The sequence below is a fragment of the Eleginops maclovinus genome, chromosome 13, assembly GCF_036324505.1.
Source record: "Eleginops maclovinus isolate JMC-PN-2008 ecotype Puerto Natales chromosome 13, JC_Emac_rtc_rv5, whole genome shotgun sequence".
Lineage (NCBI taxonomy): Eukaryota > Metazoa > Chordata > Actinopteri > Perciformes > Eleginopidae > Eleginops > Eleginops maclovinus.
This window is the reverse complement of record NC_086361.1, coordinates 20,106,266-20,130,661: the sequence shown is the minus strand read 5'-3', so window position 1 is coordinate 20,130,661 and position 24,396 is coordinate 20,106,266. Positions and strand designations below refer to the sequence as shown.

The 24,396-nt window shown below is 40.8% G+C and overlaps 2 protein-coding genes across 2 annotated transcripts; one reads left to right on the top strand and one right to left on the bottom strand.

The window, feature by feature from the left end:
- Positions 1–3,695: 3,695 nt before the first annotated feature.
- On the bottom strand, positions 3,696–15,908 carry nsun2 (NOP2/Sun RNA methyltransferase 2). The gene is made up of 19 exons (XM_063899459.1): positions 15,668–15,908; positions 14,839–14,996; positions 14,212–14,316; positions 14,021–14,126; positions 13,397–13,468; positions 13,164–13,248; positions 12,877–13,069; positions 12,231–12,305; positions 11,960–12,090; positions 10,935–11,008; positions 10,673–10,803; positions 9,371–9,467; positions 8,979–9,169; positions 8,169–8,261; positions 7,954–8,089; positions 6,119–6,199; positions 5,411–5,549; positions 4,730–4,769; positions 3,696–4,642 (listed from the first exon to the last, which is right to left on the bottom strand). Exons 1-19 carry the CDS (start codon positions 15,845–15,847, stop codon positions 4,351–4,353), a joined length of 2,379 nt encoding a protein of 792 aa, XP_063755529.1. The 5' UTR covers positions 15,848–15,908; the 3' UTR covers positions 3,696–4,350.
- A 941-nt stretch (positions 15,909–16,849) lies between these two features.
- On the top strand, positions 16,850–23,202 carry srd5a1 (steroid-5-alpha-reductase, alpha polypeptide 1 (3-oxo-5 alpha-steroid delta 4-dehydrogenase alpha 1)). Its single transcript, XM_063899460.1, has 5 exons — positions 16,850–17,295; positions 17,743–17,909; positions 19,126–19,227; positions 21,643–21,793; positions 21,907–23,202. Exons 1-5 carry the CDS (start codon positions 16,985–16,987, stop codon positions 21,971–21,973), a joined length of 798 nt encoding a protein of 265 aa, XP_063755530.1. The 5' UTR covers positions 16,850–16,984; the 3' UTR covers positions 21,974–23,202.
- Positions 23,203–24,396: the final 1,194 nt, after the last annotated feature.

The following is a 24,396-nucleotide window of genomic DNA, read 5'->3' as shown; positions in this document are numbered from 1 at the left end:
CATAGTGACATCACTATGTAACACCTGAGCTTCAATTGGCTAGCGCTCCGTCACATTGTACGTGATAGACTAAGGGGGCGGGACATCTTTAAGCGGTTCAATCACAACAGAGCCGGCCAGCAAACCAATCAGAGCAGACTGTGCTGTGGTTTCAGACAGAGGGTGAAAAGAGAGGCAGTATGAGAAAAATAAAGAGCTTTTTGAACATTAAAGCATGGAGACATGTCCCAGTAGAGACACAAAATACCAGAAGGTTCCACCAATAGGTTTCAATTTCACCTCATACTGGGATAAAATGTATTTGAGGCCTTGATAATTATCTCTGTACCACTCAACAATGGAGTACAGAAGAAGAACAGTGCTCCAGTAAATGGTGTTTAGCGAGAAAACAGCGGAGACTTAAATCGAGATGACAGTTTGGGAACATTTTCTGAACTCTGGGAGGCCATGAGTGCTTTAAAAAAACTCCAGGGCGAAAAATAATCAAAATGTAAAGAGGAAGTGAGTGGTGGGAGAGGAGAGGAGAGAGGATGAAGGACAAAGACAACATAAAGTTAATGTATGCGTCCCTTTTTATTACCAGCGTTAGTAAGGCAGGCAGTAAACTTTAAGGCTAAAAAGCAGAAGGCATCTCTCACACTGAAGAACAAGCGCAAACACACCAAGGCTTAACTGAAGTACACACACATATTCACGCGCAGGCTTAAGTCGAGCACACACTCCCACACACGCAGACAGGCGGATGACTCAGTGACAACTTTTGCCTTATCTCTGAACCTTTCTCTTCTCTGTCCAGTTTCATTTATTCAGCCCATCTCTCTTCATCCACTCAAGGCTTTTTTTTAAAAAATCATTTTCAACTCCATTTTCTAGTGCCATCCTCTACTCAGCCTGAAAAAATGAAGTGAAAATGATGTTTTCCTCGAGTCGTTCATCCTTGACTGAATCCACAAAACTCCCCCCCCCACCCCCACCTCCACCTCCCCCCCTGTTGTGACACAACCTTCACTCTTGAAATACCTTCGATACATTCTTTAAAAATCTCTGATCTGAAACATCCTTCCCCTCCCTCTCCACCATGTTGTGTGCAATCTCCAAGCATCAAGTCGTTTATTTCCACCCGTCTCTGTCACGTTAGCCGTGGTGAAGGTTAGAAATCAGCCTCATTTGGTATAAATGTCCCTTCGCTCTCCTTGAAAAACAGTCTGTAAACAACTGGGCTTACTCTTCCTCTCCATTCTAGGCAACAGGTGACATTGGTATCCCATATGAGATTAAATACCTTCCTTGATATCTGGAAATCATAATGTCGTATGGCTTTTCCTGATTATTAAAGACTGCACTATGGTAAAGCGATCATTTTCAGATTTCCCCAGACTGCTTTGCTTCTCCCTTGTTTACCCTTTCCTAATTTTGTCATCAAATAACATAATTGACAATTATTTATCCAACTTTCATTCATTTGTTGTTGTTGTTTATCCGCCAACATGAACGTGACTCTCGCAGTGAAGCAGTACATCTCTAAGATGATCGAGAGCAGTGGATCCGGGATGAAGGTCCTGCTGAGGGATAAAGAGACGGTAATATAACCTTTAAATACGCTAAATATACACTATAAATACACTTTATATACTATACATAATATATGTATATGGTGAAGGTCCTGCTGAAGGACAGAGGGACGGTGATATAACCTTTAAATACAGTAAATACTATTCTTACTATACTTAAGTACAATTTCGAGGTACTTGAGTAATACCATATTATGCTACTCTGTACTTCTACTCCACTACATGTATTTACTACCTTTAGTTGCTAGGCAGATTTGGATTAATGATGGCGTGTGTGTATGTACTGAAAGCATCAACCTCTCGAAACAACATGTACTGTACTTTGGACTCATGATATATTATTAATGTTATTGGTATCTTTATCTGAACTGTGACCTGTCCTATCCTGTATTTCCCTTGTATTGCTGTTCCTGCTGACACCTGGATTTATTCTCTTTTTTATTAACTTGCACATTTATTGTAAATGTTAGGCTTTTAGTTCAACCCATTTAATATTTAATGTATCTATTGACACTAAAATGGCAGTATATAGTCCTACATTTGGTTAAAGTACTTAAGTAAAAGTGCTGGTACCTCATTGTGAAAAGAAAAACAGCATTTATTTGTTCTTAAGTACAAACGTTTATGTGTAATGATAAAAATCTAATCAAAATATTTAATTCAAAGTACTTTTAATGGCGAAAAAATGACCGTTTGACTGTTAAATAATACATCATTAGATGAACTGCAGTAATGTAAAAGCATGATCATCATTAATCAATTATTTTTGGGGGTTTACAAAATGTGTTGCTGCTCTGACACATGCATTTCCCTAAAGACATTTGTAAAAGTTATATTTTCTCTCGTTATTTGGTCAAAAACAGCAGGATGATTTCTTCATATGCTTCTCGATTCTGGGATCTAACTTAAACAATGTTTTTGCAAAAACTGCACCGTCACTGGAGTACCCACAGCCGAGGGAATTGACCTGACAGCCGCTCTCCTGTACCTCTCGGTAATACTCTCTGCAGCGTCCTTCAAAGGGAAGGTCACAGATCATAAAAATAAATAAAGGAACAAAGTTATGAAAGAAAGACAGAAGTGTGTAGGGAGTTAGAGAAACGAGAGGAGGAGGAGGATGCTCTCTGTGGTCCCTCTGTTCCCTGCCGTCACCAGGGAGAGAGGTGAGGGGGCTGGTTGTCATGACGGCAGTTGTCATGGCAGCTGGGCTGGGTAATAAACAGGAGTCTGTCCAATCCGTCCAACCAGTGGCTGCCGTGGCAACCCGCTCACAAGATGCATCAAATGTGCTGCTGTCTTAAAATGTCAATACACTTTTACATTTGGATGTTTAGTTATTCAAAATGAATGGTTCTGTAGTCTGAGACAACTTTACAACCCTGTGGTGATGAGACGGTCATCTTTAAAAAGGCCCATTTTATTACTTTAGAGACTTTTTCCCCCTTTCCTGTAGTGTGTTATAAGTTTGTGTGCATGTAAATGGTCTGCAAAATCCCAAAGTTCCTCTGCCACAGGTACTTCTGTCATTCAGTTTTAGGTTTTTCAAGGACAAAGATGCCCACAAAACATCTTGCATATGTTTTCATGCAAGATGTTTGAAGACAAATGTATGACCAAAGAACATTTTGTGACCACACTCGTTAATTGGGTATGAATTGTGTCAATTTTCACATCTTTCATGCATTATGGGTAATATTTTAATTGTTAATGTTCAGTTTTTGGGATGCTTAATTATTCTAATTAATGGTTCTGTAGTCTGTGATAAAACATTATAACCACTTGGTGATGAGACAATGTAAAGAGGCTTTGGTTTTTTTTCCCCCTTTCCTGTAGTACGTTATAGGTTTGTGTGCATGTAAATGGTCTGCAAAGGCTCAAATCCCAAATTTCGCCTCCCATTATTCAGTTTTAGGCTTTTCAAGGACAAAGAAGCCCACAAAACATCCTGCATAGGTTTTCATGCAAGTTGTTCAAAGATTTGTTGTTACTATACTAGCTAAATGGGTATGAATGCTTTCCATTCTCACATCTTACGCCAGCAGTTCATCTTTATAAAACTAGCTTTAAAAAATAACGTATCTAACATATCTTTTACACACCATCAGTACCACTCGGGATACTCAATTACTTCTCACTTTTCAACCTTTATTATACATTTGAAATTAAATATATAGAGACTTGGATTATGTTACTTTATTAATATGAAGTGTTCAGGAGTATTCCTTTACCTCTCATTCAGACATCCCAGGGTGCAGCAGTTCCTCTTTAACACACCACTGTTTGAGGGCCTCATTACTAATAGCTGTTTTATGATCGGTGTTAAATTTGCCAAACGTAATCAACCCCTTCTCAGGCATGCTTTTAATACTTCAACGAGCTTAGAGTCAAATAATTTGAGCAGTAGGTGACACAGTTAATCTTTAGCGCTTTAATTGACTCCGTGGTTTGGCTTTATTACAGATCTAGAAAATGAGACGGCAGTTAATAGAAACCCCTCTGAAGATTAGTGACGGGAAGAAAAAAGTGAAGCAGTGGAATATGTTTGTTAAAAAAAAAGAACATATCAATAAAATAAGACTAACTAAAAAGCTGACTCCAGGAGGGGCTCCAAACAAAAATAAAAATCCCAACCGAGTCTACAAAGGGAGGGTTTCCTGCAGCTGCAGGGTGGGGAACAGAGACTCATCTTCCTCCCTTATAATGAAATGTGGTCTTCATCATCGTCCACGGCTCTTAGAGCAGCGGTACGTCTCGTCAGTCCTCTTTTTTTAATCAACTGCTAGTCCATCAGTTCCTTCTCTGGTTCTATTGATCCAATTTTATCATCATTCTCCAAGTCCAGGTCCACCGCATCTTTCACCACTCCTGCGTCATTTTCCACCCCCTCCTTCACCTCCCCTTCTTTCTCTCCATCCCCTCCTTTCTGCGCTTGGCCCTGCTTGTCTCTGAAGACCTCCACACCTAACATTCGGAGGTAGTGAAACCTCTCGTTTCGGGGGACGAAGGCCCGGATGGACGTCTTTCCCCTCCAGCCGCACAGCTGGATGGGACACTGAGGCTCCTCTGTGTTACTGACAACGAGAGGGTGATAGTGAGGGTCAGAAATGGACAAAAAAGGTGCATACAAACACTTAAAATATAAAAGAAATTAGACTTACTTTGGATTGGGAATGTACTTCAACACAATGCTACCCATCACTGTGGAGAGAACAAAAGATCTGTAACTAGAAAGCAGCAAAGTAAGTCTGAAACTAACTTATATTAATTATAGATTCATCTGAGGATTACTTTATAGATAAACGGCTTGGTATATTTAATGTCATCCGTTTTGCCAGCTAAAATCCAGAATATGCTGTTTAATATGATATAAAAGCAGGTAAACCCCAATTTTAAGAGAAAGAAAACACAATTCTCTGCTATTTTTAAATGTCAAATGCCTCACTGGATAATTAAATTACTTCCCTTTCTTACGGTGGACTAATTGATCAGTAGACAAGTCGTTACAGCTCTATCACCGTGTACAGTTTCTTACATATCCGAGAATAACACAGTATAATTACAGTTTTTATTTTGCCTGGAAGTGCTCAGCTCCTCCTGTCAGTGTGTTTTTGGGTCAGTGCCTTGCTCAAGGGCAGCTCAACGAAAAGATATTGAGGAAATTGGAGCATTACTCATTCACTTTTCCCTTTCATTTCATTGCCAGTCAACGGCAGAAAGCACCGGGCTGCTTCCCAAAACAAATATTTGGTTTCAGTATCAAAAAGGGAATCTACTGTAGAATTAAAATTAAATAAAGAGCTTAATATTTCTCATGTTTGTATTGTTTTTGCCATGCTTACCCAGTTTCTTGGCCTGAGCGTGAGCGTCTTCCTCCAGTTTGCTGAGGTAGGGGTTCTCCTGGGTCAGCAGCACTTTGATGTCCGCCACACTCACTGTGATTATCCTGGAGCGGATGTACGGCTGGAGACTGTAGATACCCTGAGAGAGACGAGGGACACGAGGTTGACAATCTGCAAAATGACTTTGTAAATACAGATCTTTCTAACAGTTACATGGTGCTTTTATTTTAATTTATTCTAAGATTGTTTGGAGTGTGAACCCGGCCGTCTGGCTCTTGTTTTTCAGCCTCTCTGGAGAACACAGTAGTCAGAGTAGGAATCATTTACAGCTTGCTTCCAGACACATAAAGGAGCTGATTTCACAATGACAAAAAGTATAAAAGGAAAGAATATGTAAGGTGTGGAAGTCTTACAAATGCAAGCTAATCATGTCACAATGCATTGCTGTATGTATTCAAAGGTTAGTTTGCATTCAATAAAACAGGATTATGGTGTGGAAATGTGCTGCTGAAGTGTGAACATTTTGAGTGGATTTCATGTTTTCCTCACAATAATTGAACTGAAAATTGATTAAAAACATATAGATTTAACTCCACATAGAACAAGTTCATTCAGGGCCAATGTATTTACTCTGCTGAAGATTGTACGTGTGAGGATGAGAAGTGATGTACAGAATGCTGTGGTGAAAATACAGTGTGAGTGTGTTACCTCCTGAGCCAGTCTGAAGGCACAGCCAAACTCCTCTCCATCACTGTTGCGAGACCACACCTTCACCCCTGTGTTGATGACCTGAGTAACAAAAAGAAAATAATGCTGATTTATTGCAGACTACCACAAAGATGCCAAATCCTCGTGCCTTCAACTGCAGTAATTGTTATCCCTCCTGAAAACCTAACCCAGGGTGGTAATTTAAATCAAAATAAAGCACTAATTATGTTACATGAGGTCTTGTAGTATTGCTCTTGATGCGTGTTGTAATTACCGATGTTCCCCAAACTGCCATGCTCGAGGCGTCTACTGTACAAGATATCTCTTATAAGTGTGTGTGTAGACAGAGTGCAGCTGGTCTCTGGTGTCCCAGCGTGAGTGGGAGGAAACTGTTAGCTTTGCAGAGTAAAACTCAACAACACCTCAGGAATTAATATTCATGTTGAATCCTTTCCAAACCCAACAGAAAAGAAGGAACCAATTACTTTCATCTTTGTGTAATATTATATTAAAAGAGGCCCTATTGTGCTTTTTGGGGTTGTCCCTTTCCTGTAGTGTGTTTATACAGGTGTTAGTGCATGTAAATGGTCTGCAAAGGCTAAAATTGGTTGACCAATCACAACAGAGCCAGCCAGCTAACCAATCAGAGCAGATAGAAATAACACTAAGCTACGAACGGAAAGTAGCATCTCTTTGTGAAATTTGAGGTATTAGAAGATGGTACGCACATGTTTTTCCATCACTCTGATTTAAGTCACTGCATCCATAATCAGTTATGATTTGGAGAGGCGCATCTCACTGAGGTTCAGCTCAAAAGGAAAGTGACTAATAAGTGAGAGGCATCAAAACAATGAGCAGAGCGAAGAGAGTGAGTCACACACGCAGCACCACCTGGTCAGGTGCTGCAGGGTGGAGGAGCAGAGGGATTTGGGAATGGAGAGCATCCCATCTGTCAGACTGTTTCCCCTCATATGGGATGGTACATGCACACACGCACACGTATACAAACACACGGCAATATGTCTGTATCCAAAAACTGGCCCACCGTGCACGGCTATGATAAACATAACAACGCTTGTTTGACTAAACTGTAAACACAGCTTTCCACACGGCCACTTTATGATATGACTTTATATATTCTGATGAAATGTTTTTCACTGTGTGACTACTAGTCTCCACTTCAAAGCATAGTGAAGTATTAGTCTGTTTATACTGCCTGTGCTGCAGCACCTCTTTTCACCCTCTGTCTGAAACCAGAGCTCAGTCTGCTCTGACTGCTTAGCTGGCTGGCTCTGTTGTGATTGGTCAACCGCTTAGAGATGTCCCGCCCCTTAGACTACCACATGCAATGTGTTGGAGCGCTAGCCAATAGAAGATTGATAGATTGGTGTGTTACATTGTGATTATGTTACAGAAGTAAACAAAAGGAAGCGTTTCATGTGGGGGTGAACTTTGGGATTTTAGCCTTTGCAGACCATTTACATGCACCAAAACCTTCAGGAAAAGGCAAACCCGATAAGCATAACAGGGCCCCTTTAAGATCAGTGTATATGACGCATTAGAAGGTGCCAGAACCCACAAAAGTGTGCCTTTTTACGACCAAACGTACTCTAGCCGTCTACGTTGTCCCACTGAACGAGCCCCCTATCCTTATGTAAAGCTCTATGTACAGCGTGATCAATACTGGATGCACTGCCTCCAGAAAATAATTGATCATTGATTCGTTATATCTATTTTTAATCGTATTTCCATGGGAGGATATGCTTTGTCATTAACATCGACTCAGGCTTTCGACATGTGCAATGATCTAAACAAACACACACACACACACAAACCTTCATGCGCTCGCTGTTGTTGAGCAGCACGTTGCGCAGCTCTTTGGACACCATGTAGAGGTGGCGCTTCTTGCCGTCGTGGGTCCTGGTCAGCACGTTGACCTTGGGGAAGGTGGGGGACAGATTGTAGAAGGACCTGGAGGAAACAGAAGAGAAGTTAAATTGATATGTCACTGAAACGCTGAAAACAGTCGAATCCATGTCCCGTCACTCACTGTATGGTGATGAAGACGGGGTCATCTTCAGTGAGGAACACAAAGGGATCTTCTTTATAACCAAACAGCTTCATCTTCTTAGAGGCGGGAGGTCTGGGAAACACCATGACGACATCAATTATTAGGCATATTTACATTAAACGACCCAGTGCACTTGGGTTGTTCTGCACATGTCAATAGTTTCAATAAAGCTTTAATGGAGGAAAACATTTTGTGAGAGCTTCTAAAGATTACCTTGGCCAACAAACTAGTAAGGAAACAGCTTTAAAGTAATTATCCCCAAATGAGTTAATCAATTACTCATTCGGAGTTCTTAAAGAAACTTTGTCTGAGAGAGAAAAGTCTTGATGAATTGAAGTAAGATGGAGTGGCATATCTTAATTCTCCCTCTGGAGGGAACACAGGGATTTAAGCCTTACAGACCATTTACATGCACCAAAACCTATATATAAAAAAACACACTACAAGTATAATAGGGCAGCTTTAAATAGTAAGGTGTTTAGGAAGTTCTAAATGAGACTTGGATAGTACTTTGTCAAACGCAGACCCCCATTTACTTAAATTAATCAAGACATTTCTGGATTCTTCGCTCCTTTTTTCTTCAAAGCATCTAGTGGTGAGTAACAGATATAACCATGTTCTTCTCGCGGGTGATTTACTCCTTTATATTATGCAGATTTCTTCAGAATTATTGTGTGTTTGTCATTTCAAAGAGATTTGTCACTCAAAGCGGTGTCATCTATTCATCGTGCCGCCTCACAAACTCAATGTTCCCTTTGTTCATTAGCTGACCGCATCCCCATGACTCACCCATACACTCTATCTTGTTTATCAGTCGTCTCCTGGGCTAAGGAAAGGTCTTTGGGGGCCTCCTCGTCTACTTTCACCCCCGCCCCGTCCTCCACAGCACTGTCGGGTGGGCAGGGAGACCCGGCGGGAATGGAGGCTGCAGGGGAGCCTTCAGTCTGGGCTGCAGAACTGGAGGAGACGTCCTTCCTCAGCTGGAGACAAGAGGGGGAGACAAAGAATAAGATCTGTTAGTAACAGGTGAGTTATGCAAAAGGAAGGGGGGGGGGGGGTATACTGCTGCTTCAACACACAGTTCTGCTCCATTTCCCTCCTCAGGTAAGATTGACTAATCATGCATTAGGTGTGTGTGTGTGTGTGTGTGTGTGTGTGTGTGTGTGTGTGTGTGTGCACACCTTGGGATATCTTTTGTTCCAAGGCATCGGGGCTTTCTTCACCAGCACAGCCACAAAGAAACCTCCTGTGTTCTGGTGATGTGGCAAAATCCTCATACTGGATAAAACACACACACACGGGAACATAAATCAAGGCTCTGGGGGTTTTATGATGCCCCCTACTGAGCAGACCATTTTTTCCCCAGCATTAAATATAAAAGAGGCTTAGACATCGTGTGACCATAGCTCCCTCTGCTGGCCTGCATGGTGTGAGCAGTAAAGTAAAAGCTGCAGAGTAGAAATGACATCATCCACCATTAAGCGGGAGTGCAGGTGTGTACATGCATGAGCATCCACGCAGACAAGTGTATGTGTGCGCTTGTGTGTGTGTGTGTGTGTGGAAGCTGGCGCCGAGAAAATAAATCAGACGCTTTACTCAGCTAATGGAGCTGGCATCGATGGAATCAGAATAAATTGGAAGTGTTGGTGCTGATGTGTTCCTCTGCTTTGATGAGAAGGAAACACTTTCATGAGGATTCAAAGATGGAGAAATAAAAGCCTTAATAAAGAAAGGTGTTTGGACGGGGAAAAGAGATTCAGGGACACTTTGATTCAATACACTATAAAAATTACACTGAAGGGAACAATTTGATTAGATGGATACATGTTTTTATGTTCACCAAAAGAATACACTGATTATTTTGGCACTCAAAGGGGCTTTAAGCAAGGCTACCTGCTCTCTCTGCTGCTATTTATTTTGACTATAGAGCCTTTAGCTAAAGATATTAAAAACAATACATGAGCTTCAAGGTTTGTGGGCTACAGAAAGATGCTGTTTACAAGGAGCATCACGAATGGTATGCACTTGCTGTATCCTAACAAACACATTTAGCAGGACAAATATGTGTTAGCTAGGTAATGTTAGCTTAAAATGTGTTGAAGTTTGATCCATGTTGACAGATTTTGCAGTATTTTGTTGCAGAGAAAGAAAAATGTGACATTTCGATCTCAAACTAAGTTAATTTCCTCCTGATTTGTCAGTCTGAAAAAGCCATTTTGTCTCCTACAAAGTTTAGTTTTGAAGAAATGCGTCCAATATTGGATTTGGTGACTGCATGGTGAAGGAATCGTTTCTAATTTGCGTTATTGTTAGTGTATCCCGTTTGAGTAAATAGACTCCGGACCTGACACTGGAAACACACCTGACACAAACACAGGAAATCTCTCGGTCTGTTTTTTTAACCTGTTCAAGTTAGGGTAGAGGCACACTGTGGGCACATTCTAATGGCACAAACATACTGCTGTGTGTGTGTGTGTACATACCATCTCTCCAGATGCATGTTGGCCAGTTTTTCGGGGTCTGTTGGCGGGAACATGGTGGGGCGGATCTGCGTTTGGCGATTGAGGGGAACCTTGGACCAATCAGAGAACCACGTGCCCTCCTTGGTCATCAGCTACACACACACACAACAACAACAGGCTATAAGTGTGTGAGCCAATCAAAGCAGTCAGACAGACACCGACCTAAACAATTCTATGGTTTGGTTTGTTTTGTTGTTATTTCTTAAAGTAAATGTTCCAGTACCTTCCAGGAAGAGACTCCAGGCATCCACTTGAGCCCCGGCAGATCACCTGAGCAGTCGGCCAGCTCCAACGCTCCTGGAAACGAGGAGAGGAAAAACATTAGGAATTGGGGGGGGGGGGGGGGGGAGGCAGAAACTTACATCTCAATACAACAAGTCATGCAATACTGAACAGATACATTCAGCAGATCAGAAGTGAATTCAATTGTGGCTTTGGCTCGACAGCTTATGACCTTCGGTACCGCTCCGCTTATTGATGTTCTCTGATCACAAAGATACAGAGTTAAAGTCTGCTGGAACAAAATGAGACCTTCTATAACAGCAGTCTTTGACAGAGCGATACTAAAGGTTTCTGTTTGGTCACTCAGACATGGTCTAATGCTATATTTCTTCCTCCAGAAAATAGAGTCGCATTGAAGAATCCTTTCCTTTTGGCAACATTACAGAGGATTATAGAATGGATTTGATATTGATGCACATGGGCATTATTTATTAGTACTCCTCATCAAAACTACGAACTACAGCTACCACACAAACAAAGCTAGTTAACATTGTAGGTGACTTTTACCATCTTTTTAAGCTGATATCCACACTGGATGAACTCCTCGTAAAAGTAGACCTTTGTTTCAAACTTCAGTAACATCGTAACTCGCAGTGTGAACCAACCAAGACTTTTAGACTGGAAAAAATAACTTTGATTCAAATACAAAGTCTGAAATATATTGCCTAAATTGCCCTTTGTGAGTGTTTTAGCATTGTACCTTCTCTCTTCAGTATGACAGAAACTAAGCTGGTTAACATTATACTTGACAAAGAGTATCTTTTTAAACCAATATCCACAATGAATTAACTCCTTATAAATGTGGACCTGTGAGGCAAACATGATCATTTCATAGCTGGCTGTGTGGCCCAACCAAGAGTTTCTGACTGGTTCTAACTTAAAAAACAACAAAACTAACTTTGATTTGAGTAAAAAGTCTACAATATGTTGCTGAAGTTGCCCTTTGTGGTTTTGAGTGTTTGTTACCTTCGCTCTTCTCCAGCAGCGCTGCGATGACAGCCTCGTCCTCTATAGGGTTGAGTGAACAGGTGGAGTACACCATCCTCCCTCCCACCGCCAGCTGTTCCAAACCGCGCACAGCGATACGCAGCTGGAGCCTGATCAACACACACACATGCTTTGCATTACTGCCAACTTTTTTAATTAGCAGCAAAAGAACACACTGCATTCCCTTGTCCTTAAGTCAATTTAGTGCATGAAATCCTAGCAAACACACACAAACTCTCCCCCCACTTACCCGTGCAGGTGCAGGCTGTTGCTGGTTGTCCATTTCTTCCACACGTCAATGTTCTTCCTCATGGTGCCGTCTCCGCTGCAGAGGAGGAAGCAGAAAGTCAGACACATCCTCAGACTGAGCCCGGGGCGCAGGAACCCAGACACTTCTCACAGGTCGAAAAAATGTCTGCCAAGCACAAACTGTCCGAACGCCGGGCTTCAGCTGACTATTCACATCACTGCTGCCTCTCGGTCTTCATTACTCATTTCCCTCCCTCTGTTGTATTTGGCAGAGGCTCCTGGCTTCAGCACCACAGCTGGACTTACTCGGGAAGCATTTGCAAACAAATCCAATTCTGTTTTGGCCATAAAATTACACTAGATTTCCAGAGGAAAGATTTTACAACATACTGAGACACTAAGAACATAATGAACAGCCGTATTTAAGGACCTGTAAATACCCTGCATTTGACAGACAGGGTGAATAATGATCTCCATCTGTCACACAACACACTCTTCCAGCCAGACACCCACACACACACACAGCAGAGTTTATCAGCCATTTTTCTTTCTTTATCCACTTCCTCCTCAGATCCTAACTTTGCTGCAGTAAAGTATGCGTCAGTGATGCAGAAATGAGCCCGATGCATGAAGGAGTCTGTGCTGACCTGCAGGGCACGTCACAAAGGATGCGGTCGTAGAAGAGGATGTCCTTCTTTCCGTCTACGTCGATCTTGAGCGTGGGGATGCAGGAGGCGTCGTGGTTGACCACCATGATGCAGGGGCTGTTGAGACGCTTGGCTTGGTGCACCAGCAGGTAGCAGCGCTTGTTGTCCACGTCGTTGGCAATGACAAACCCCTCTGCAAGATTGGATGAGGGTTAACTACTGTCAAAGTGGGACGGGCTGCTGATTTACTCCCTCATCTTCCATGGTTTTACATCATTGTGTCTTACCTGGAAATGACACGTCTATGTCAGAATGGAGCATCTCGATCAGCTGGGCCGTCTTTGACCCTGGAGCTGCACACATGTCCAGGATCTGCACAGACACACAACCATGTGACCTCAAAACAATATCAGCTGCATCGAGCCACGGGGGACAAGTTTTGCAAGGGAGCACAACGGCAAAAAAACCTAAAAATAACAGTGAAGGACATTTTGACCTTGAAAGAGGGCAGTGCTTTTACCTTGTGGTGTGACTCAATTTTCAGGAGGAGAGGAGGGATCATACTGACAGCTTCCTGTCGGCTGATGTTACCCTGCAAGGACAAACACCAAAATGAAGCTGGTGTCCTAATTTCTCTGTGACATCGGATATATTCCTCATTTTTTTCAACTCCCAATCCGGGGCACATTTTGTCAACTGTCCAACAGAGTGGTGCAGCAGCCCAGAAATTAGTTTTGCAAGAAGTGCCTCGATTTTGCAGAAAATAAGACATGTGGCATATGCATGTTTATAATCTCCAGAGATTAACACCTCTTTTATTCAATTTGAGACAGAAATGCAAACCCCAGAAGTAAATAGCTAATGTAAGTCCATATAAAAATGACATCACAAGACTTTACGTCACAACAGCTAAGATAAAGGCGGACTTGTGATCGCTCATAACCTTCAGACACTGACAGGTGAGGTCTTTACTGATATTTTTTTGTAGTATAACAAAACGTGAAAATCTCGAGCCAGACTTTATTTCATGTAGCTAACGAAAAACTAGATGAAAACCTGCAATGCTACTGTTGTAATGCTTTATTTACAGGGCCTTTTATCAGGTGTTTGTTAGCATGTCGTTGTTGGATTTGTGTTGACTCACCGACTCGGTCTCGCTGACAAGAAACTGGTGGAACTTCTCGAGCAGCGGAGACTTCCTGATGATCTTCCGGCTCATGTTGGTGTGCCAGGCCTGCTCATCGGGATACCTGGAGCAGAGAGACCGTGTGTTCTTGAGTTTCTAGCCTGAATCTGCATGTTATTTTAGCCTCGAGTGACACCATGAGTTCTTACCATTTAAGAGGCTGTGGAGCCTCAATCTTCTGGCCATCGATCTCCACCTCCTGAATATCCTTGAAGTATTTTTCCTTCAGACAGTGGAGGATTTCTTTGGCATGGCTGGGACGAGACAGAAAGGAGGAGAAATTGGGCATGTAACTACAGAAATGGGCATCAGATGGCAGTAATTAGACATGAAAGACACAATGAATTCATACATCAAGGTGATGCACATGTCAAGGCATGTTTATATACAACAAATTTGACAACAAGGCACTCAAAGTTAATAAAATGAAATGCAACAGTCACAGGGGCAAAGTCGAGGGTGTAATCCTACATACCAACTTTAAGCTTTCAGATCCATCAAAATAGAAATGTAGGCATTACAGATAAAAAAAAACAAGGTCTCCCTTAGCTAAGACCCGTAATGAATCTTAAAAATAAGGACATTGTATGTGGTTATGCAAAGTTGAAGTTGGCTGTATTTTATTTTGGGTCCTAAAACTGGGAATGCAAAACAACTTCTTAAATTTATCACCTTGCCAGAAAGAAAAAGCATGTCATTTTAAAGCATCTTGCATGGTTTTGATCATGAAACAAAACAAGGAGTCTATTTCCTGGTTGTAAATCGGTCTGGCTCACCTTTTGTATCCAGTGATGCGGATGGTGGCCGGCAGCGGTTCCCTCATAGCATCCATGAACTCCTTAAACTCTCCCTCAGGCACCAGGCCGAGCTCTTGGTAGTAATGTTCAAAAAGCTTATTCTCCTTGACAATGTCATCATAACCAGCTCCCCAGCCCTGGAACACATGAATGCATAGTTATCAGCATGTACTGAATATTTGACAACTACTTTCAAGTACAGACATAACTAGGAAAGCACCTACTAGATATAGACGCAATCTTTTGGGGGGGAACAAGTTTACATTGAATATCAATCAAAAGGTTGTACATTTTACGTTGTATTGCTTAAAGCGATGGGTAAATACATCGAAAGCCTCATATTACGACCTACTACAGTTAAGTATGATCTAATAATCAATTCGGCATGTAGTAAACCACAAATAGTACTCCCTTCATGGTGTTGTGACTAAAAACTATGTGGCTTGGTAAAGTAAACCAATGCACTTAGCTACTGTGCACATGGTCATTTTTCTGAACACATTTCTGAGTAAAGTCTGGTGAAGGCACACAATTCACACACAAAAAAGCATGCATCTAGAGACAAACGTGGCAAATAATGGTAAAAGCATCGCTTCAGAAAGTTAAAGGAAGCTAACAGTAAAGCGGTCTGGTTTTGCAGCTGTTTAGCAGTGTCGCAGCAGCGTGACTGCACTCGTTATGCAAAACAAACATCTGAGAATTATAACATTGTTAGTCGCAGCACCCGCCGCTTTAAGTCATTTAAGCACATGTGTCCTGACTGAGCAAACAATATCAGAATTTGTAGCAGTGCAAGCGCGAATCTTACAGCGTTGTCTCTGTTGTCTCTGCCAGTATTTTGGGTTTTCTGCCTCTGCCTGCTTCTTTTCCCCATGTTGGAACAGCAGACAACTCTGGAGAAGAGTCTGCAAAACGATGTGGTGGCTGGATAAAGAGAAGTTTTAACTGTTACCCGGATAAAATGGGAATACACTGAGAGTTTGAACATAAACTGCTCCGCTGTGTATTTCTCAAAACGTGTTGCCTGTGACGCACGTGAATCAGGACCCCTCTAGCTGGCCACAAATCTGCCTGAAATAAAGTAAAACGTCTTCAGGCAGTTCATTATTTTGCTATCTGTTTTTAATACGAAATAATATGTTATAATATATATATATATATATATATTGTACTGCGAACAAATGCACTTTACAAATAATGAATTGTTTACTTGTAAGAAAGTTATTTTTGCAGGAAAATATAAACTAAAGTAGAAGCGTACATTACAAAAACAATTGCTCAAATACTTTAGAAACACATGTAGACAATATAAATCAATGACAGAAAAAATAGCCTTTTAATGCTGTCAGAGTTTGTTATAATTATTGCAATATATAAATTGAATAACTTAATAATAGCTTTTATTTTTTAAAATTATGGTACGTTTTTTAAATGTAATATGTCAGTAGTGGTAGAAGTATACTGACATTTATTTATTAGGGATAAACCCCTTAAGATGAACCATTTAGTTTTCAATGGGGCCCTAACAAGCTAATACAAACAGCAAGAGAATACAATACAAAAATATAAAACAATTGATGAAACCAAATCCAGTCACAATTCACTCAACAGACAAGACAACCACAATACAAAATAAAATAATAATCAAACATAAAAACAAACAAAACCACTATCACCACAGAGAGGTCGCGAATAAATACATTTGCCCAGCAACAAAATAAAATAAATCCGAATATAGTGTTTTGCACATGTTAAATCATCAGTATGTCAGTATAGTGAACCAACACGTAATTAAATCATTGTTCACAGCAGGTGACAAATGCAAATTAATGAACGGATCTTATTTAGTAGTGACGTAAGAACCCTCTCAACTTTAAATAACGTGATGCAACAGCGCGCATTTTGATTGGCTGAAAGGATCTGACGCCAAGTGTGGTCAGAGGCTGTGATTGGTTCTTACTGCAGTTAAACAACCTTGCTGCATTCGCTTGGGATGTTTACGTAAGGTCACGTCCATGGGCTGTAAATGATCTTACAAACCATGACAAAACTGAGTGAAACGGCGTTTAATTAAATGACATTTTAGCCACCTTTATTGTTTAAAGTTTTGACACATTTTGCCGTGATGGACGCACTCTTCTCCTGGCTTTTCTCCTCGGAGGAAGAGGAGTTGTACTTGTTGGACTGCTTGGGTTACTTTATGATTTTAATGGCAGCCTGCACTTTCGTTGCTTTGCTTTTCCAAGATGTCCCATACGGACGATACGCTCCCACCACGGCTAGATTCCGGGTTGATGCCCGGGTTGCTTGGTTCGTGCAGGAGCTGCCTGCCTTCCTGGTGCCTTTCTGTCTGATAGTGTGGACATCCTCGGCTAAAACATCACTGCTGCCCAACCAGCTGGTCATTGCAATGTATATCTGCCACTATACTCAGAGGTAGGTCAGCATTACAGTCAATTAAATCATAATTTTACATCTGGAGCCACTGACAAAAATGTTATTTCCATCAAACAAAAAGAAACGTTTATTAATAATTACATAACTCAATAATGTACATCCATTTTTTCAGAATCAGATTTATGCCAAGAAGGTGTACTCATACAATGAATTTGCTATGGTATATAAGGGTGCATAAATAATCCTACAACAATGAATGAAATTGTAAAAAAAAAAGGGAGCAAATATAGACACGTTTAAACTATACTATCATTATATTAAAACAAAAAGAAATATAAAAAGCTATTTTGCAGAAGTGTGCAAAATATACAGAAAACGTTGCCAGTTATTATTGTACTAAGTTATTATCTTAGCACACTCTATCTGATCTAAAGCAAATACTTGAAATAATTTGTTTTATTATTACCCTTTTTGTTTCTGCTACAGATCCCTCATTTATCCATTTTTAATCCGGGGGGGTAAACCAACACCACTGGACTCATTCGTGTTAGCCATTATGTTCTGCATCTATAATGGATACATGCAGATCAGGTACCTGAGCCACTACGCTGACTACCCGGCACATTGGGTTACACATCCATGCTTCATTGCAGGTTTGTGTCTTCTTACTCTCTTGTCTTGGTGACACTTTGTCATGAAGTAAAATAAATCTGTCTTGGCTTTAAGTGTGAGTCGTATTACGTTTATGTATGTCACATTAGCATATGCGATGTGAAGAGTTGCTCATGTTTATCTATTGACAGATGTTGAAGAAAAAATAGTTATATGGGTGACTAAGGTAACGCCTCCACACAACAGTTTGTTATTGACTACCTTTTAATCCTTTTTTAGTCTCGAAACAATGTTTGCAGGTGTACTTTCTCCTTATAAGCAGATTCGGACATTCAAAAACTTTAATTTAACACCATATATACAGTAAGGATAAGAGAACGTTCAGTGGGGTCAACATTATACGAAGAATATTCAAGTTTAACATTTACATTTGTGGAAAAAAATCAAGAAAAGTAAGTAATAAAATACTCAAGTTACATTTAGTTTGTATTTGATATCCTTAAGTGTTTGCAGATGAGTGTAAAACAACATACTGAATAGCACTTGGAAAACCACACCTTTTGAAAACCACCATGCCATTGTTTTGCAGAACAATGGAGGTTATTAAGCCTCCTCCCATGAATGCTATTGCCTGACATATGTACAGCTACATACTCTGAAAGACAGAACAACCCTCTGGCAAGCTGATGTTTAAAACCTATGTTGCCGGTGTAAAAACCACAGCTGTCATTCAAACACTTTTTTTTTGCTTCTCTGCAGGTGCTTTTCCTTTTTCCAAACCTCTAAGTGCTCAGCTGTTTTTCTTGGCTACCCTGTTGTTCGAGCAGGAAACTTACAATTTAGAATATTTGTATTTTTTTACTGTAACCACCCTTCCACTCCCCTTACCCCGTTTGACTTTTCATGTCAAAAATTATAGTTTTAAGGTGAATTATAGCCCTAATATGAACTACTGATAGGGTACTACGTGTTTACCAAGAAACATTTGACAGTATTAATTCAGGATTGTAGAAAATAAGTTAATTTTGAGCATTGTGGGTCACAGCAGCAGCATTACTGATGAATACTGTGGATACATGCTGCATCTTCTATAAATATAATTTAGCTTTCTACCTGAGAGTTAGATATGGATAAAACAAGCCCAGACAAGATTTGTGTGAAGGTGGAGCAGGGAGGAGAATTGCTGAGAAGTTGTCTGATTGGTTTTCGGTCAGTAAAATGTCGTGCTAAAGCAGCTTTGTGTTGGTTCGCCTCCAGGGTCTGTTCTGTGGTTGGTCGGCTGGCTGGTGAACATGCACTCTGACCACATCCTGAGGAACCTGAGGAAGCCCGGAGAGACTGGTTACAAAATTCCCACAGGTAAGGGCTTTGGTCATGAAAACACTGGGGCAAGGGAACACTTCTTACACACTATTAAAGTACACCTACATTTCAAAAAGGAAATCTTGAAGAGAAGTTTCAATTTAAAAAAAGGTAGTTTGAATTGTTTGAAGTTGGGTGAAGCGTACTGTTCCAAAGTCAGCGTATAAATAACAGTAGATGTGTGTCAGCAATCCTCCAGTTTTGAGAAACAGTACTACTGTCAACAGGGGCAGCGGCAAAACATACATTTACAAAAACAACAACAATATTTACCCACTTAAAAAAACTCCATATCAGTTATTGGTGCTTTATTTGTAATATGTTTACCATTTCACCCTAACCCTAACCCTTAGTAGTGACCCTAATATCTTACTTAGGTTCATTTTAAATGCTCTTACTGAAGCAAAACACCTGAGCACTTCTTCCACCTCAGTATACAATTAGTAATACTTGTATTTAACCAACTAAATGGGATCATTCTTCAGAGTATTTTTTTGTTTGTTGAATGCATGACATTTACTGTTAAAGGCTCATTTTACACCGTATGTCTACTTCTACTGAGGTTAAGAGTTGAAATCCTTTTTCCTGCGGCGCCGTGGGGTGGCAGGAACATCAGGAAAGCAGTAATCACTTCATGGCACAGAGCTCTGTGGTCCCTGTACACGGCACTAGATGCTAATTTTCCAGTATGGTCGCATGATTATACAGGATCACACTGTGAGCCGAATCACTGGTTGTCAATACTTATCTTCTCCTCTCTGCCTTGCCCTCTGTGAACCCTTAAATTAGTGTTTAAAAAGGTCCTCGCTGCTTTGACTGCTCCCGCTGTGTGTCACTGGCCCACAATACTCCCAGTGTTTGTGTGTGTGTGGTTTTACTTTGCTTGAAACAGAAAGAGAAATGTACCAAACCACGCAGTGTTTATAGTAATCATGTTAGACAGCGAGCCCGCCCCATACTGAAACATGAACATTATACTGCAGGCTATTTGTCTCCACCAGACTCACTCCAGATTCATTTTGAATTAATCTTCCGCTTATTTGCTTAATACCACGCTCATGTTTGTAAAGCAGATATAGTCTACGGTCAGCAGCCAGTGTTATCTTATTTGTTTAATGCTTAAAAAAACAAAGGGTTAGAAGTTTTACAGATTAGCAGTAACTCATATTTTTCATACATTTTCTAGTCTAGCTCTCAGCAAGAAACAAGCAAGCATATTTCCCCCAAAATGGAACTGTTCATTTTAAAACAAGTCAAGAATTAGGCATATCACTCGTGTATCTAGAAGGAAAAAAAAGAAGTCGATTTACAGTGAAGATTTTTTAATGGTGGTTATTTTATAGTGTGTGTGACCTTTACTATGTAATGAGAAGTGACAGGCAAGGGTGGCTAAAGAGGATTTTGGCCTATTTCCAAATGACATCTGAAAAATAGACTTGAAGGCAGTATGTGTTAGAAAAGCACAATACCATCTACATCCCTACTTTTTAAAATCACATTATTGGCAAATTTAAATGGATTTTTCCTTTTTCCTTAATGACTCTGTAATCATGAGCTAGTCATTAAAGTAAATGAGCCAGATTCTACTAATTTCTAGGTGTTATATTTGTATTTTGTGTCACTACTGTAACATGTTTCCATGCTTTAATTTTCAAAAAGCTCTTTATTTTACTCATACTGTCTGTGCTGCAGCACCTCTTTTCACCCTCTGTCTGAAACCAGAGTCCAATCTGCTCTGATTGGTTAGCTGGCCGGCTCTGTTGTGATTGGTTAAGCGCTGAGAGATGTCCCGCCACCTAGCACATTACGTACAATCTGTTGGAGCGCTTGCAAATAGAAGTGTGAGAGTAGGCAGTGATGTCAATCTGTTAAGGAATTAAACCAGAAAAACCCCCAAACGCATAACAGGGCCCCTCAAGGCCGCCCTGACTAACAACATGGTCCCAACACCTCTAGCCTGAACTTGCGGTGAACCTGTTGAAACAATCCGCCCTGAACCCATAAGGGAAATAATACAAAGAAACCCTTAAGAAAACTAAAGCGAAAAGGGCGAGAAAGGAGGAAGCTGTGTAAGCCATGCTGGAAATGAACTTGCTTGCACGTCTGGATTCCCTTCAGCCAGGAATGCCATTTTCACACAGAGGGTAGCAACACTACCCATGGCCTGCATTCAGAGAGTGAAGGCTAAGCTATTTATAAGGTCATTGGAGCTAGTTCTGCTCCACTGACCTTATCTGATCCTTTTTAGCCTTTGAAATGTCAGTATGTCTGCCAGATATGGATTTATGGTAGTTAAAAATACATCATATTTATGTTTGTTCCAGAGTTAACTATTTGGGTTGTTTCTTGCCTCCAGTGAACGTATGAAAGGTTATGCATACCTGTCCTCATTCCTGTGTCTTCCACCCACAGGCGGACTGTTTGAATATGTGTCTGGAGCAAACTTCTTAGGAGAGATAACTGAGTGGGCCGGCTTCGCTCTGGCTGGTCAGTCTGTCCACAGTACAGCTTTCGCCATCTTCACTGCAGTGGTCCTCTCCAGCAGGGCTGTGTCCCACCACAAGTAAGTATAATAACACACGCATACAAAGAAAGATGGATTTAATGCAGTGTAATGCACACTTTGAAGCAAATACCTGAAGTAACAGAAAAAAATTGCCCTTTCTCTCTCTACAGATGGTACCATGCTAAGTTCGAAGACTACCCGAAAAGTAGGAAGGCACTGATTCCCTTTCTGTTCTAAAAAAAACGTGGCTGCTGAAAGCTTGGAAAGGACATTTCCAACATTTTACAAAACTTAGATAAGCTCTAAAATAAGCTAAACTTGAAGACACAGTGCTAAAAGCTGAAAAAAACATGGGCTGCAAGCTTGTAAATAACCTCATTTGGGTGTTGCTTTGGTAATAACGCCCATAAAGCAAAGTAACCTCAATAACACTGAGCTGTATGTAATTGAAATGCTCTGTCTGCCGGAGAGGCAGCATTTAGCGTTCCTACGGAGGAAATAGGATGGCGAATGGAGCGTACCTCAACAGTAATACAGTGGATTTATAACTCTCTGCACCAGCAGTAAAATCTTTAAAGACTCTCCGCTGATCTGCATATTCCCCCAGATGGAATATAAACTCGGAAATGCAAAGCAGACACTTAAAAGTTTCGTTCATTCCCAGAAGTCATCTGTTGCCAGTGCATCCTTTTTAACATCCGACCAGATGAAGACGAAGGAGATTCAATGAAGTCCAAACACATTTTGCTCCGGGTGTCATCGCTACAAATTCTTGCCATGCATCTCTGTTCTTTAAAGACTGATACTGTAGCAGGCCTGTCTACAGCTACTCTACTGCAGGGAAATCGAATAGATGTCAAGCATGTCCCTCAATAACTCACCCATGCCTGAAATAAGAAGAAGAGACCACTGCCTCAACACATCACTCCTGTCAGGGTGTTCTGAGAAAGAGAGAAACCCAGAAGAGATGATTGAGTGTGTGAAAGCAGGAGCACATTGAGCATAAACTACTCTAAATGGATGAGAGGAGGGAGCCTGGGAGGAAAGATAAGACATGAGAAACCTCTTCTCTATTCTGTTGTTGGTAAAAAATGAGTTTTACCATAATCTCATCACCGTGAGTTGGGACTTTCCTCGAGTCATGTCCTAGTAATCTATCTGCTTCATTTTCAGTATAGGTTTACTATGAAGTGCAATTATCTCATCAACAGTTGAATCCATATGCAAAAGGACATTTCCATTCAAGCTTGGTTTCAAAGTGTTATACCCCACAAAAGTGCAACAGTCTCCCATCACTTCTCATAAATGCTCCCTTCTCCCAGTGGGGGACATTTTCCATCAAAGCCAAGGTCACGTCAAATTGAATGAATGTTTTGTTTTTGAACATTTATATTATGTCATGGTTTTTAAACATGGTCTCATCAATAAATAAAAGACCTCTTTGTCTGAGTATGATGAAAAATGAAGGCTGTGTGTCGCTGAAGGCTATGCAGACTGACATCCTTCATGTTCGAGTTCCCCTCTGTCTCTCTCTTTCTCTTCTAGGCTATTTCCTCTCTGTATCCTCTTTGTCCACGCTCCTTGTAATTGCATCACTATATTACCAAGGCAGTGTATTTACGTAGCCCGCCGTATCAATATAATATCCTTCATCTTCAGGCAGCAGGCACCAATGGGTTTTCTTTTTATATGCAAAGTAATTCGCTGGACTGGCTTTGAAGATTCACACATATGACAACCTGCACAACATAAAAGAAAAGAAAGACAACAGCAGCGGGAGAAATGCAATGTCCATAATACACACACACACAAACACTTCCTCCACAGGGAAACAAATAGTGGTGTCTTCTCCTTTTTCTATGAATGATGTGTGAGGGTTTGGGAATTCAAGTTGTGAATATAAATAAGCAAAAGTTAGCTTTCTAGGGTCATTAGGTTTCTGTGTAACGTTGAATTTACGTAGCCGATGTTTTTTCAGGAAGTACACAATAACGTATATGAGATGATTTAGTTTTAAATGCAAAAAATGTATAGAACAATATTTTACACAGATGTGTGCCACATGCAGGCAATGACTGAAGCTTTGCATTTGTTTCAATGCATTTTATATATATGCTTTTTGAACATTTTAAAGGAGAAAAAGGCAAAGCACAGGCCAAAAGGAATGGGTAAAGGGAAAAATTAGCATATTCAAAAAGCTCTTTATTTTTCTAATACTGCCTGTGCTGCAGCACCTCTTTTCACCCTCTGTCTGAAACCAGAGCCCCATCTGCTCTGATTAGTTAGCTGGCTTCCTCTGTTGTGATTGGGCAACTGCTTATGGCCCTATGCCTATCACGTAGATATGTTGGAATGCTAGCCAATAGAAGTGCGGGTGTAACGTAGTGATGTCACTAGACAACGAAACGTTCAGGCAGGGGGGGGACTTTGGGATTCAGCCATTGCAGACCATTTACATGCACAAAACCTATCTAACACACTACAGGGAAGGGTAAACCCCAGAAAGCACAATGGCCTCTTCAAAATGTCTGAAACTATGCTATTTCTGCCTGTAGGTGGCGGACATCTGCACGCCTATAGGCTTCATCTTCAGGTCTAAAGCTCTGTTGTTTTGACTGTAGGTGGTTGCATGTTGACTGGAAGTGCAGGTTCAGATTTAT

Bases quoted from the DNA above. Each gene is read 5' to 3' on its own strand.
- nsun2 (XM_063899459.1), bottom strand. From the start codon at position 15,847: ATGTTCAAACTCTCAGTGTATTCCCATTTTATCCGGGTAACAGTTAAA. The intron at 11,009-11,959 runs GTAACAAACACT...CCTCGTTTCCAG, and splicing joins GCTGCTGGAGAAGAGCGAAG to GAGCGTTGGAGCTGGCCGAC. The intron at 6,200-7,953 runs GTTTGTGTGTGT...TTTGTTACTCAG, and splicing joins ACAACAGCGAGCGCATGAAG to GTCATCAACACAGGGGTGAA.
- srd5a1 (XM_063899460.1), top strand. From the start codon at position 16,985: ATGGACGCACTCTTCTCCTGGCTTTTCTCCTCGGAGGAAGAGGAGTTG. The intron at 17,910-19,125 runs GTTTGTGTCTTC...GTTCGCCTCCAG, and splicing joins ACATCCATGCTTCATTGCAG to GGTCTGTTCTGTGGTTGGTC. The intron at 21,794-21,906 runs GTAAGTATAATA...CTCTCTCTACAG, and splicing joins AGGGCTGTGTCCCACCACAA to ATGGTACCATGCTAAGTTCG.